The following is a 13216-nucleotide window of genomic DNA, read 5'->3' as shown; positions in this document are numbered from 1 at the left end:
TAACGCACTAAATAATCACTACAAATTGAAACACTTACTTTAAAACTGCAACTACATAGAACATAAATAATTTTATTTATTTTATTAATGCAGTATTTTTAATTTTTAAGTAATATTTAAGCCTTAAGCACTTTATATACAGTGCTGTAAAATACGCCCCTTTTGCCGGCACGTAATGTAACGGTACTTTAATTACATTATGTTTATATACATTTTCGTTACATTTCGTTTCAAGATGCTGCGCTATCTCATCATAAAGTTGTTAACACACTACAGCGCAATAATTGTCAAATAAAGCTGATTTTATGTAATAAGTTAAGCAAAATGAAGTTTAAATACGAAAACGTTTTAATTCTTTCCAAATTGACAAACTGGTATCCCACAACATAGTGTTGCAAAACAACGGACTGGCTCAGCTGTTCCGCCCATCGCCAAAATGTTATTAAATAAGCTGCCCAGGATAACGCAACTACTCGCCAGGGATCCCAAGGATCAGCGAGGCATCTGGGGCTATGTGGCTGTCGCCTTCAACCAGGTGGACGCGGAGCGGCTATCAAAAGTGGGCGCCAACCGCCTGTGCGCCGAGTGGATTATTAAAAACGGAGGCGGAGTGCGCTTTGTGGAGAGTCCCTCCAGGCTGTGGAAGGATTACAACTCGTTGCCGGGAGAGAATACACAGTTCTGCATCAAAGTGGTGGACGCGTCAAATTCGTCAATCATGAAAATAGGACTTGAGCACTTAAAGGACTGCCAGAGCATCGACACAGTCATCTTCCACAATTGCAAGCACTTGGAGAACGATGGCTTGGAGGGTCTTCATCACATCAGCAGCTCCCTGCAGCGACTCCAGGTCTCCGGTTGTTACAACATCACAGACTCCGGCCTTGCTGTGATTGGGGAGCTCAAGAATCTGCGACAACTGCTCATATTCGATATGATTTTCGTGAAGAACATGGAGGCTGTAGCCGCCTCTCTGAAGAAACAGCTTCCCAGCTGTGATATCAAGGCTACCAAGATGGGCCTAACTCTGAAGCCCAAAGAATAATCCTCAGCAGAACACGAACTTATTGGTTTGGTCCAATGTTGTCAATAAGTCCTTTTGCAGTGTTGAGAAAAGATGAAAAGCTATGGCTTGCACAGTGGGTAAAAATTGGCAATATGTTCTATAAGTTTAATAGTCATAAAACTCAAATAAAATGTTATTGAATAGAATTAACTCCTTTAATTCATAAATATATTTATTGACACATGAGCTATACTTTAAATATATAGGCTTATTGCTATTATTATATTATTGGTCAATAGCCAACACTGTCATATCAGTATTTTTGGTTGACCGTTATACGGTCATGTTATCTTTGGAATAAGAGGAAAAGGACAATATGTGAAAATAGCAGTAAAATGACAAAAATAAAGAATCTGCTGAGTTTTGTGACCCAGTCACGGGCCATATCGCACACCAATCCCAGGGAACATTTACTTAACTGCCTGACCTACGGGCTACTGGTGATTGTAGCGCTCTGCGCGGGTTTTCTGCTTTGGGATCTCTCCAGCAGCCCACGGGATGCATTTTTCCATGGGAAAAGGGACTCGCACACGTTGATTCTCGACCTGGAGCACATCCAGGAGGTCGGCGTAAATCCGGAGGCCGAACAGCGGGCACGGAATGTAAACTGCACCTTCTGGGACTGCCTGAACATCTACAAATGCGAGCACGACCGCCTAAAGGTCTACATCTATCCGCTGCAGGAGTTTGTTGACGAGCAGAGCGACAAAACGGCCACCACCCTGTCCAGCGAGTACTTCCAAATATTGGAGGCGGTGCTCAAAAGTCGCTACTACACGTCCAATCCGAACGAAGCGTGCCTGTTTCTGCCCAGTTTGGATCTGCTGAACCAGAATGTCTTCGACAAGCACTTGGCGGGCTCTGCCTTGGCTTCCCTGGACTTCTGGGATCGTGGTGCCAACCACCTCATCTTTAACATGCTGCCCGGCGGTGCTCCATCCTATAACACTGTGCTGGACGTGAATACGGATAATGCCATCATTTTTGGCGGTGGCTTTGACTCTTGGTCTTATCGCCCGGGCTTTGATGTCGCCATTCCAGTCTGGAGTCCACGATTGGTGCGGCAACATGCACATGCGACGGCTCAGAGGAAGTTCCTATTGGTAGTAGCCCAGCTGAACATCCTTCCGCGCTTTGTGAGGACTCTGAGGGAGTTATCACTGGCCCACAGCGAGCAGTTGCTTCTTTTGGGTGCCTGCGAAAACTTGGATCTCACAATGCGCTGCCCTTTGTCGCAGCACCACAAATCGCTGGAGTATCCTCGGCTGCTGTCACGCGGTAAATTTTGCCTGCTAGGTCGCAGTCTTCGCATGGGTCAACCCGATCTAGTGGAGATTATGTCTCAGCACTGTATTCCCGTAATTGCCGTGGACAACTATGTGCTACCCTTCGAGGATGTGATTGACTGGTCTCTGGCCTCCGTTCGTGTACGCGAAAACGAGCTGCATTCCGTAATGCAAAAGCTAAAAGCAATATCGAGTGTTAAGATAGTTGAAATGCAAAAGCAAGTGCAGTGGTTGTTCTCCAAGTACTTCAAGGATCTGAAGACTGTGACACTGACTGCTCTTGAGGTGCTGGAGAGTAGGATCTTTCCGCTGCGAGCCCGTAGCAGTCGCCAGTGGAATACCATTGACACCAACGCTCGTTCCACTTTCAATCCTCTTTTCCTTCCCTCGCTGGCACCAAAGTCACAGGGCTTTACCGCCGTCATCCTCACCTACGACCGCGTGGAGAGTCTGTTCCTGCTGATTCAGAAGCTCGCTGTGGTGCCATCATTGCAAAGCATCTTAGTCATTTGGAATAATCAGAAAAAGTCCCCCCCGCACTGTGAGTTCTTTAAAAGTCCTCAACTAGAACATAAGTAATAATCCCTTATATTTCTTGATTAGTATCCACCTTTCCATCTATATCGAAACCTCTGAAAATTCGGCAAACCAAGGAGAACAAGCTATCCAATCGTTTCTATCCATATCCAGAAATAGAAACGGAAGCTATCTTAACCATAGACGATGACATCATAATGCTGACCACTGATGAGTTGGATTTTGGGTAAATATGAGTTGTATTTCAAGATAATTCGCGACTAATCATTATTATTTTGCAGCTATGAAGTTTGGCGAGAGTTTCCTGATCACATTGTGGGCTTTCCCAGTCGAATTCATGTTTGGGAAAATGTCACGATGCGCTGGCACTACGAATCGGAGTGGACAAACCAGATATCAATGGTTCTTACCGGCGCTGCCTTCCATCACAAGTACTGGAGTCACATGTATACACATGCCATGCCGGGAGATATCAAGGATTGGGTGGATGAGCATATGAACTGCGAGGACATTGCCATGAACTTTCTGGTGGCCAACATCACCAACAATCCGCCCATTAAGGTTACTCCTCGAAAGAAGTTTAAGTGCCCGGAGTGCACCAATACGGAAATGCTTTCCGCCGATCTGAACCACATGCGTGAACGTTCGGCTTGCATTGATCGCTTCTCCAAAATCTACGGCCGCATGCCACTTCGCACGGTGGAGTTCCGAGCGGACCCTGTGTTGTTCCGGGACAATTTCCCGGACAAGTTGAAGCGCTACAATGATATTGGTAGCTTATAAGGGTTCTTAGCTTTGAGGCCAACATTCCAGAGGAACCTATGCAGATATACCAAAGACTTCTGAGGATACCGCTTATATCTAATGGAAATCTAATGTTCGATTATATCATAGCAATACCTTAACGGATAAAGAGGCCAACTTATTTGGATCTCGCTTAGAAAATCAATTTGGTCATTGAGATGTGATAGATGTGACTATTGGAGGCAGGTCCGGTTTTATGTTTGACTTCTCATTGGTACTCAAAAATCCAAGTGTTCAATTTGGATTCTCACATAATTATCAAAATAGTTTGAATATTCTTTAGAACAATTAATTGAATTAACGTCCGTTCTTTGGACTTACTTTAAGTTATTATTATTGTAGTTGTAGGTCGTTATATTGGCAGCTTATATCTAGACTTTATTTTGATTTCAAATCAATAATTTAAAAAACTAAAACTGGTCTGTAAATAAAAATTAAAATAATCATATCATAGAAAAACTATTTTATTAGATGGATTGCTTCAAGCTGGGAACTGAAATCTCTTGCATTAACTAAATGGTACGAAGGTTTTGAATCGGATAAATGCTAATATCATTAACATGGTGGCTCTGATCTTAGGTCTCAGGCTTTCTCAATTGATGCCAAATACTCTTTGTAGCGCTGTTCCTGCTGCTGTTGGAGTTTCTGCAGCTTCTTGATCTGTCCTTTGCTGACCTCTTTGCCCTCCTTGTCGTGAGTGGGAAGGCCCTACAAAAAATTGTGTAAAATGCTATCATATTTTGAACTTGGGTTTTAATATTGCATGGCTTACATTTTCGTCGAACGCTGAGTACTTTTCGGTTTCGCCCAGGAACATTTCCTTGGGATTGACACGTCGCTGGGCTTCTTTGGCCGCAGCAGCCTCCGCAGCCGCCTGCTTTTTGCGCTCCTTTTCTGCTGCCTTCTCCGCTTCGGCAGCCAGCTTTGCCTCCCGTTCTCGTAAAAGTGAGTCGCGATCGACCAGCTTCACGGCGTACTTTCCAATATCCTTGTCCTCCAGTCGCACGCCCAAATTTGGCAGCACATTGTCGCGTAGATCATCGCAGAGCTTCAGGATGTCAAAGGCCTTAAGGGTTTTGGCTTGCTCCCGCACCAAGTAACGGAATTCAGCCAGCGATTGAACGTAAGGCAAAACCGTAGTTTCCAAATCTGCCCCGGCAGCTTGTGCTCCTGAGCCACCACTGACGGGGAAGCCAATGCCACCGCGAGGACCAGATATTGCGCCAAACACGTGCAACAGATCCGTGATATATGTGGCCACGTTTCGGAGCAGCAGACAGTTGAGTCTAGTCTTGTTGTCGCGAATGTAGACATTGGACACAGTTACCAGATCCCGAATGGCGTCAAGGGCGCTGCGAGTATCAATGTTGTCTGCGAGAATAGATTGAACAATATTATATATTTAAGGGCGATTTAATCCATTGATTACTCACCGCACAAGCTAGCATGTACTAGGACCTGAGCATTGGAGAATTTCTTCTGCAAAGCCGCCTCAACTTCTGTCCAGGCATCAAACTGCCGGCGGGGCTCTTCGGAGAGCACATGCCTAGTCAGATCCTTGACATTCAGGAAGAACTCCTGCAACAAATACAGGTTAAATCAAAAACATAAACTCAAAATTACTTCGTCTTACATTGAGGAACTTTTCGTATTGGGTGGCCATTTCCATGGTGTTTTCTGAGTAGTCAAGCGTATCCTTCCATGAGTGCAGCAGGAATGCCAGTCGCAGCTGAGTGGCGGAGTGTTTCTTTAGAGCTTCCTGGATGGTGACAAAGTTCTTCAGCGATTTGGACATCTTGCAGCCAGCGATGGTGAGGTGACCCGTATGCAGGAAGTACTTAACCCACTCCGACTCATTAAAAGCGGCCTCTGATTGGGCCAGCTCGTTGTCGTGATGGGGGAACTTTAAGTCCACACCGCCAGTGTGTATATCAAACGTGGACCCAAAGATATCCGAGGCCATGGCCGAGCATTCAATGTGCCAGCCTGGACGGCCCTTGCCCCACGGGCTATCCCACCAGGGTTCGCCGGCTTTGCTCGCCTTCCACAAGGCAAAGTCATTGGCAGAACGCTTCTCAGAGAGCCGGTCCTCCGCGACGGACAGATCGCCTTCACCTTCCTGCAGGGACTTGGTGTCGCCATATGCTTCTGGCACCAGCTTAGCATAATGATGCTTTTCCCTCTTGTCGAAGCCATTTACATCGAAGTAAACGGAGTTGTTGGCTGCATAAGCCAAGCCGTTGTCGATAATCTTTTGAATGAAGGTGACGATTTGTGGCACGTACTCCGAAACTCGAGTTAAAACATCTGGCGGGAGAATCTTTAAACATGGAATTAGCAAATGATTCAACTTTGTTAGTGCTGCGATGACTCACATTCAGCGATTTCATGTCGTTGTGGAACTGATCTTCCCAGTAGCGCGGCAGTGCCTCAAATACTGCATTATCATTGATCTGAGCGCCCTTTAGCGAGTCCAACCAGTCGGAGATTGGATCCTTGGCTTCGTTAAGGTAGAGCAGCCGCTTCTCGGAGATCTCCCGCTCATCGCCCTTGCCAACCGCCTTGGTCAGCGCCTCCACTGCATCGTTCATCCGCTGCAGTGTCTTGTCGAGCATAATCTTCTTGTCGGGATCTGTATTCTTGGCGCATGTATCCTGAAACCGCTGCAGTACCTCCTTTTGCTGACCCAGCAGCTCATCCAGGGGCAACTTTTGCGCCTCAGCAGCGTACTCCTCGAAGAGATGATTCTGCCGCGCACGCCTTATGATCTTGTCGTCGATGTCCGTAATGTTCATCACATAGTGGATGTTGTAGCCAAAATAGTCGGACAGAATGCGCCGCAGAATGTCGAAGGAAATGTAAGATCTGTGTAGTACGTCGGGGGAAGATAAGATTAAATGTACAGATGGTGATGTGGCGACCAAACCTACCTGGCATGCCCCATGTGGGAGGCATCGTAGACGGTGGGTCCGCAGCTATACCACGTTACATTATTTCCGTCCAGCGGCACGAAGTCCTCCTTCTGTCGCGTGAGGCTGTTGAACAGCTTCAGTTTCGGCCGATCCACCGCCTCGGGAGCTTGCCACGCCGGTTGCCCACGTTTCGACATTATCTTTCCGTTCTATATATGCGCACGTATAAACAGTCAGTCGCTTCTGCACTTGCAAATGCGGCAAAGTTTCATCAGCTTGTGAGCAACAGCTGGTTGTTGCCAGGTGGCAGCGCCGCAGGGAGTTGCCACACTGGCTATGTATTGAATGGATTTCTAACGGTTTTTATTTTATTTTAATAACCCAGGCATGCTCTGCTACGTCAGTTTCAGGAGGAGATTACTAGTCCTCGAAGGCAGGCGTTTAAGGATGTGCAGTCCAGTTTCGTAGGAAAGGAGGATGCGGAAGCGATTATCTGAGCAAAAAGGATGGTAACAATAAGAATATCAGAATAAATTGAACACGATACTGATATTATTTATAACACCTTTGAGAACATTGGATTTTTAAGGATTTAATAAACTAACGTAATCAGACTCCTTTCTATTTTGCGTTCTTTTTTTTGGAACCCCCGCCGGTGGCTTTTTGAGTGCGTCCCAACTGCATTTCCTTTAACTTAGCATCCAGCCGCTTTTTCGCATTCTTCACATCCTCCTCCTGCCTGATGGTTTTTGCAGGCTTCGGGTGCAGGAACTTCTTGCGCTCGTCCCGCTTGATCTCCTCGCCACATCCGTGCACCTCTGGCAGTCCGTGCTTGAAGCAGAATCTCTTCTTGCAATGCTGACAGTCCTGGCCCATCAGGCTGGTTTTGGTCTTGCAGCGCGGATAGTCGCAGAGGTTATCCACTTCCTTGACGGCTGTCAGCACATCGTCCAGCTTGAGATCCACCACCTGGCTGGGAATCCGCTCCAGCAGCTCCAATGTGTTGTTTGTCCCATAGTCAACTCGTTTTCCTGGTTTTGCGGGCGGGAACAGGGGAGCATCTTCAGTTTTCGACGAGGTAGAGGGTTTGTTTGGATCGTCTGCGAAAAATCATCTCATTAATGACCAAAACTTAAGCATTTATTGCGACAGTTAGCACCTGCCATTGAAAAATCTCTCAAATTCGCCTAATATTTATGATGTTTTGCTAATTTCGTTTAATTTACATTTAAAGTCTAGAGATGAGAGTTGCAAGTCGTAAACAGCTGACTGCTAATCGATAGATCGATTGAGACCAAGCAGTGCAAGCAGGTGAATTTTAATTATTTGACATCTTTTAAAGATATTGCAAAGCTACTATTTAAAATAAATCATGATAAGCTTTAGAAACATGTTTTTAATGTGAAATTATTTTCCCACTTTAATACGATCCACAAAAGGAATTAAACACCCCACAGATTAAATACTTCAGTAATGTTATTGTCGATTTATCTAGTTACTACACGCAGGTCAATAAACTTTATAAAGCTTAAATTATTTAACCAATCTTCGACGGCTTTCAATAGTGCGTAATTTTTGTAAACTTTTTACTTTAATGTGGAACATTCATTTCCGGTGTATAATATGTGTATATCCATCTAAAAGCCGCGTATATACGTTTAGTAATTGCAATTGTTGTTGGTTTGATTTAAATGCCAATGGTGCAGACATCTGTGATCCAGCTTCGGGATTCCTAAATCGCATGCCCAATATATGTACATAGCTAGTCGTTGTACGTATCTATCCAATGGTACGTTCTATGGTACGATTACAATTTGTTGTCACAAGGACAAGCTGCGCTTTCTCCTGCTCCGGTGATCGCGGCATGGATCGCCTTGGCCACATATTCAACGTTGCCCGTATTCAGGCCACTCATGCTGATGCGTCCCGTCTTTAGCAGGTAAATGTGGTACCGGTCGATCAGCACGCGAACGTGGCTCTCGTTCAGACCGGTGTAGGAGAACATGCCGATCTGGTTGACAATGTGATCCCAGGTGCCGGGTGTGCCCAAGGCCACCAGCTTGTCACGCAGAGCCGTACGCATCTCGCGGATGCGGCTCGACATAGCCTGGATGGAGGCCATCCACTCCTTGCGCAGCTCCGGTGTGTTTAGGACTTTGGAAACGATGCGAGCTCCATACGCGGGCGGATTCGAGTACTGTCCACGAATGAGCAGCGTCAGCTGAGAGTGAACCGCTGCCTTGGTAGCGCCATTCTTTTGCACCACCGTCAGGTTGCCGGCACGTTCGCAGTAGAGACCAAAGTTCTTGGCGAACGACTGGCAGGCGAAGAGCTCGAAGCCACGCTGCACGAAAAACCTAACGGCCCAGGCATCGCGATCGGGATCACCACTGGCAAAGCCTTGGTAAGCCGAGTCGAATAGCGGGAACAACTTCTTCTTCTCCATCAGATCGGCCAGCTCGGTCCACTGCTCCTGGGTGGGATCAATGCCGGTGGGATTGTGGGCACAGGCGTGCAGAATGATCACAGCACCGGGCGGAGCATCGTTCAGATCGGCCAGCATGTTCTTGAAGTCCAACTGGCGTTTATTTTGGTCCCAGTAGCGGTACGATTTCACGGTCGTAAAGCCGGCATCGCAAAAGATCTTGTGGTGATTCTCCCACGTGGGGTTCGAGTAGTAAACCACATTGCGATTCAGTTGTGTGTGCAGGAAATCGGCGGCAATGCGCAGGGCACCCGTGCCGGAAATGGTCTGCACTCCAAAGGCCTACAAGAATAAATCAGTCTAATAAAAGAGTACATATTTTTAGGATGAGCCCCAACTTACGCGATTCTCCTTGATGGCAGGGGAATCAGCACCCAGAACCAATTCAGTGGCCGCATTGGTGAATGTCTCGAGTCCTGCAAAACAGAATCATTGTGTTTACTGATTTACTATGATGAAATGCTTGCATTTACTCACCAGTCACTGGCAAATACTCGTGGTTAACCTGCTCATCGCTGGCAATGCAGATTTCCGTCTTGCGCACCACAGGCAAAACCCAGGGAACTCCAGCATCTGTCCTGTAAGCTGTGAACGAAGGAAACCACAGATCCAATGAGTAACCCAAATCATTTAAAGTCCACTGATTGCTCAAGAGTTTAGGGAAATACATAGGTCAAAGTTCTAAAATCCGTACAATACCTGTATATCTGAGTGCTCTTAACAAGCCTAATCAATCCGCATTGCTATAGGCCATTTGATAGTGTTTTCATGCTTTGTTTCTAGGCCAATTTATTTATTTATTGGCGCAACTGAAAAACACTGGCGTTGTGTTATTCGAAACCAATTGAATGAATTGGTCTGGTAATGTTTATACTGTTGCAGCATTGTAAATAAAAGCGAAAGCGTGATAAACAAGCCATAACGACAATCAATTGACGGAAATGAGAAGAATGAGTATATGAGCTCATTTAAACATCAATTTGCTTGAATTAATAATATACCACGATCGAATCTAAGTTTAAAGATGCCTTTTGTAAATCAGCTGATTTATGTACTGAATATACATATTTATTAATTCTAATGCTACTAAAATAAAAATACTTTGAATTAATTGGCATAATGATTTACACGAGCAAGGGTTAATGACTCTTGGCTTCGCGAGCAAAACAAAAATACAATAATCAGCAACTCTGCTGGTGGGAATTGTTATTCAAATTATGCAATAACATACATAAATATAGAAAAGGTGAAGTGGCCACCGTTCAAATCAGCAAAATTGCTCTTGGACGACCCGGCGGCAACATTGTTATTGTCGTTCCTTCAGATTGCCGCTGGTTAGGCCAAGTGGAGGAATTGGATGAATGTGGTGTACCTGCCAAGAGCACCAAACACGAGTGGCTTATCATTATCCGCCACACAAAAACATACATGGGCAATAAATAAATACTGTGTTAGCTGACGTCAGAAGAAAATTTTGAACAAAGAAAGTCGCAGGAGAAATTCTCTACTAAGAAAATTGGATTCCGAATTAAAACATTCAAAATTGTATTGAGCATCTGATACAAAATAGCATATGCAAAATTTGTAAATAAGTAATTTACAAACGTGTCGCAATATTTAACCACAGAGTAGAGTATTTGACTTGTTTACACACACAAAATCCATAATTGGTTATAAGCCAACTAATTGGAAAGCAAGAAGGATGGAAAAATCTGTGCAATTCATATGTCACATTGACTTCCAAATGACCTCCAGCAGAGTGGCCTGTTGGGTGGGAACGGAAACGGGCGTTCCAGCGGTGCGGGGGGTGGAGAAATGCAAGGGCGAGCCAACTAACAAATGATAGCAAATTGAGCCGCACACAAATACAGCCGGCTAAGTAATACACATACTTATTATATACATATGCACATACACATATGTACTTCATTCTGCGAGGGGGGGTGTAAAAGAACTTTAGAACTTACCGCCCACCGACAAATTGACCTTGTTGGGATTGCTGTCGTCCTTGAAGGCCTGCGTCAGGGCGAAGACCTCGATGGCGGGTCCTTTTGGAACGTCGGCGTAGATGGACATCGCGGATTGCTTGGGAAACAGGTCCAAACGGAGCGACAATAACAAATAAATTAATTTGGAATATTGTCGGTAAAGACGGCCAAAAAAAGTGTGGCTGCACTTGTCTAAATCAAATTGGCTAACAAAAAGCTCAGTCGATGTAAGTAATCGAAATTATCGATATTTATACTAAAAAATCACTGAAAAAAATTATGACACGGAACTTAAAAAAAAAATTATGAATGCATGAATTTTAATTTAATGGCTAAATAAAATGCAGTTAAAATTTTAGCAAAATCGATTTTCACGTTTCGGGGCTAATGCACTGACTTCAAAGAGCTGCTCCTACCTGCAAGTTCTGTAATAAACAGGGATAATTAAGTCGTCTTAAAATAATAAACATTTTTGAACGTTTTGCTTAAAATTTTGAAGCAACAATCTCAGAAGCAGTAAAATGAGTATATGAGCTCATTTAAACATCAATTTGCTTGAATTAATAATATACCACGATCGAATCTAAGTTTAAAGATGCCTTTTGTAAATCAGCTGATTTATGTACTGAATATACATATTTATTAATTCTAATGCTACTAAAATAAAAATACTTTGAATTAATTGGCATAATGATTTACACGAGCAAGGGTTAATGACTCTTGGCTTCGCGAGCAAAACAAAAATACAATAATCAGCAACTCTGCTGGTGGGAATTGTTATTCAAATTATGCAATAACATACATAAATATAGAAAAGGTGAAGTGGCCACCGTTCAAATCAGCAAAATTGCTCTTGGACGACCCGGCGGCAACATTGTTATTGTCGTTCCTTCAGATTGCCGCTGGTTAGGCCAAGTGGAGGAATTGGATGAATGTGGTGTACCTGCCAAGAGCACCAAACACGAGTGGCTTATCATTATCCGCCACACAAAAACATACATGGGCAATAAATAAATACTGTGTTAGCTGACGTCAGAAGAAAATTTTGAACAAAGAAAGTCGCAGGAGAAATTCTCTACTAAGAAAATTGGATTCCGAATTAAAACATTCAAAATTGTATTGAGCATCTGATACAAAATAGCATATGCAAAATTTGTAAATAAGTAATTTACAAACGTGTCGCAATATTTAACCACAGAGTAGAGTATTTGACTTGTTTACACACACAAAATCCATAATTGGTTATAAGCCAACTAATTGGAAAGCAAGAAGGATGGAAAAATCTGTGCAATTCATATGTCACATTGACTTCCAAATGACCTCCAGCAGAGTGGCCTGTTGGGTGGGAACGGAAACGGGCGTTCCAGCGGTGCGGGGGGTGGAGAAATGCAAGGGCGAGCCAACTAACAAATGATAGCAAATTGAGCCGCACACAAATACAGCCGGCTAAGTAATACACATACTTATTATATACATATGCACATACACATATGTACTTCATTCTGCGAGGGGGGGTGTAAAAGAACTTTAGAACTTACCGCCCACCGACAAATTGACCTTGTTGGGATTGCTGTCGTCCTTGAAGGCCTGCGTCAGGGCGAAGACCTCGATGGCGGGTCCTTTTGGAACGTCGGCGTAGATGGACATCGCGGATTGCTTGGGAAACAGGTCCAAACGGAGCGACAATAACAAATAAATTAATTTGGAATATTGTCGGTAAAGACGGCCAAAAAAAGTGTGGCTGCACTTGTCTAAATCAAATTGGCTAACAAAAAGCTCAGTCGATGTAAGTAATCGAAATTATCGATATTTATACTAAAAAATCACTGAAAAAAATTATGACACGGAACTTAAAAAAAAAATTATGAATGCATGAATTTTAATTTAATGGCTAAATAAAATGCAGTTAAAATTTTAGCAAAATCGATTTTCACGTTTCGGGGCTAATGCACTGACTTCAAAGAGCTGCTCCTACCTGCAAGTTCTGTAATAAACAGGGATAATTAAGTCGTCTTAAAATAATAAACATTTTTGAACGTTTTGCTTAAAATTTTGAAGCAACAATCTCAGAAGCAGTAAAATAACAAATAACTTAAAACGAAAATATCAAGGCGCCTTTAAAAAAGGTTCGTTCCGTT

The 13216-nt window shown here is 44.0% G+C and overlaps 5 protein-coding genes across 7 annotated transcripts; 2 read left to right on the top strand and 3 right to left on the bottom strand.

The window, feature by feature from the left end:
• Positions 1–312: 312 nt before the first annotated feature.
• Positions 313–1225, top strand: LOC6609383 (ATP synthase subunit s, mitochondrial). Its single transcript, XM_002034036.2, has one exon. The coding sequence runs from the start codon at positions 437–439 to the stop codon at positions 1043–1045; it is 609 nt and encodes a 202-aa protein (XP_002034072.1). The 5' UTR covers positions 313–436; the 3' UTR covers positions 1046–1225.
• A 106-nt stretch (positions 1226–1331) lies between these two features.
• Positions 1332–3962, top strand: LOC6609382 (exostosin-2). The gene is made up of 3 exons (XM_002034035.2): positions 1332–2893; positions 2956–3115; positions 3171–3962. Exons 1-3 carry the CDS (start codon positions 1402–1404, stop codon positions 3670–3672), a joined length of 2154 nt encoding a protein of 717 aa, XP_002034071.1. The 5' UTR covers positions 1332–1401; the 3' UTR covers positions 3673–3962.
• A 177-nt stretch (positions 3963–4139) lies between these two features.
• LOC6609381 (cysteine--tRNA ligase, cytoplasmic) lies at positions 4140–6802 on the bottom strand. The gene is made up of 6 exons (XM_002034034.2): positions 6624–6802; positions 6069–6558; positions 5327–6013; positions 5127–5271; positions 4466–5064; positions 4140–4401 (listed from the first exon to the last, which is right to left on the bottom strand). The coding sequence occupies exons 1-6, from the start codon at positions 6800–6802 to the stop codon at positions 4276–4278; spliced, it is 2226 nt and encodes a 741-aa protein (XP_002034070.1). The 3' UTR covers positions 4140–4275.
• A 337-nt stretch (positions 6803–7139) lies between these two features.
• LOC6609380 (DNA-binding protein SMUBP-2) lies at positions 7140–7881 on the bottom strand. The gene is made up of 2 exons (XM_002034033.2): positions 7765–7881; positions 7140–7705 (listed from the first exon to the last, which is right to left on the bottom strand). The coding sequence occupies exons 1-2, from the start codon at positions 7769–7771 to the stop codon at positions 7227–7229; spliced, it is 486 nt and encodes a 161-aa protein (XP_002034069.1). The 5' UTR covers positions 7772–7881; the 3' UTR covers positions 7140–7226.
• A 182-nt stretch (positions 7882–8063) lies between these two features.
• On the bottom strand, positions 8064–13124 carry LOC6609379 (aspartate aminotransferase, cytoplasmic). Of its 3 annotated transcripts, XM_002034032.2 has the most exons (5): positions 11495–11843; positions 11058–11175; positions 9568–9675; positions 9433–9506; positions 8064–9372 (listed from the first exon to the last, which is right to left on the bottom strand). In XM_002034032.2, the coding sequence occupies exons 1-5, from the start codon at positions 11546–11548 to the stop codon at positions 8413–8415; spliced, it is 1314 nt and encodes a 437-aa protein (XP_002034068.1). In that variant the 5' UTR covers positions 11549–11843; the 3' UTR covers positions 8064–8412. The 3 variants fall into 3 exon arrangements, with proteins under 3 accessions (XP_002034068.1, XP_032571933.1, XP_032571932.1); XM_032716042.1 differs by lacking the exons at positions 11058–11175; positions 11495–11843 and adding an exon at positions 12617–13124; XM_032716041.1 differs by lacking the exon at positions 11495–11843 and having other exon boundaries at positions 11058–11455.
• Between the last annotated feature and the right edge of the window lie 92 nt (positions 13125–13216).

The sequence above is a fragment of the Drosophila sechellia genome, chromosome 2R (genome assembly GCF_004382195.2).
Source record: "Drosophila sechellia strain sech25 chromosome 2R, ASM438219v1, whole genome shotgun sequence".
Taxonomy (NCBI): Eukaryota; Metazoa; Arthropoda; class Insecta; order Diptera; family Drosophilidae; genus Drosophila; species Drosophila sechellia.
The sequence above is the reverse complement of the archived record's forward strand: the minus strand, read 5'-3'. Positions and strand labels throughout refer to the sequence as shown.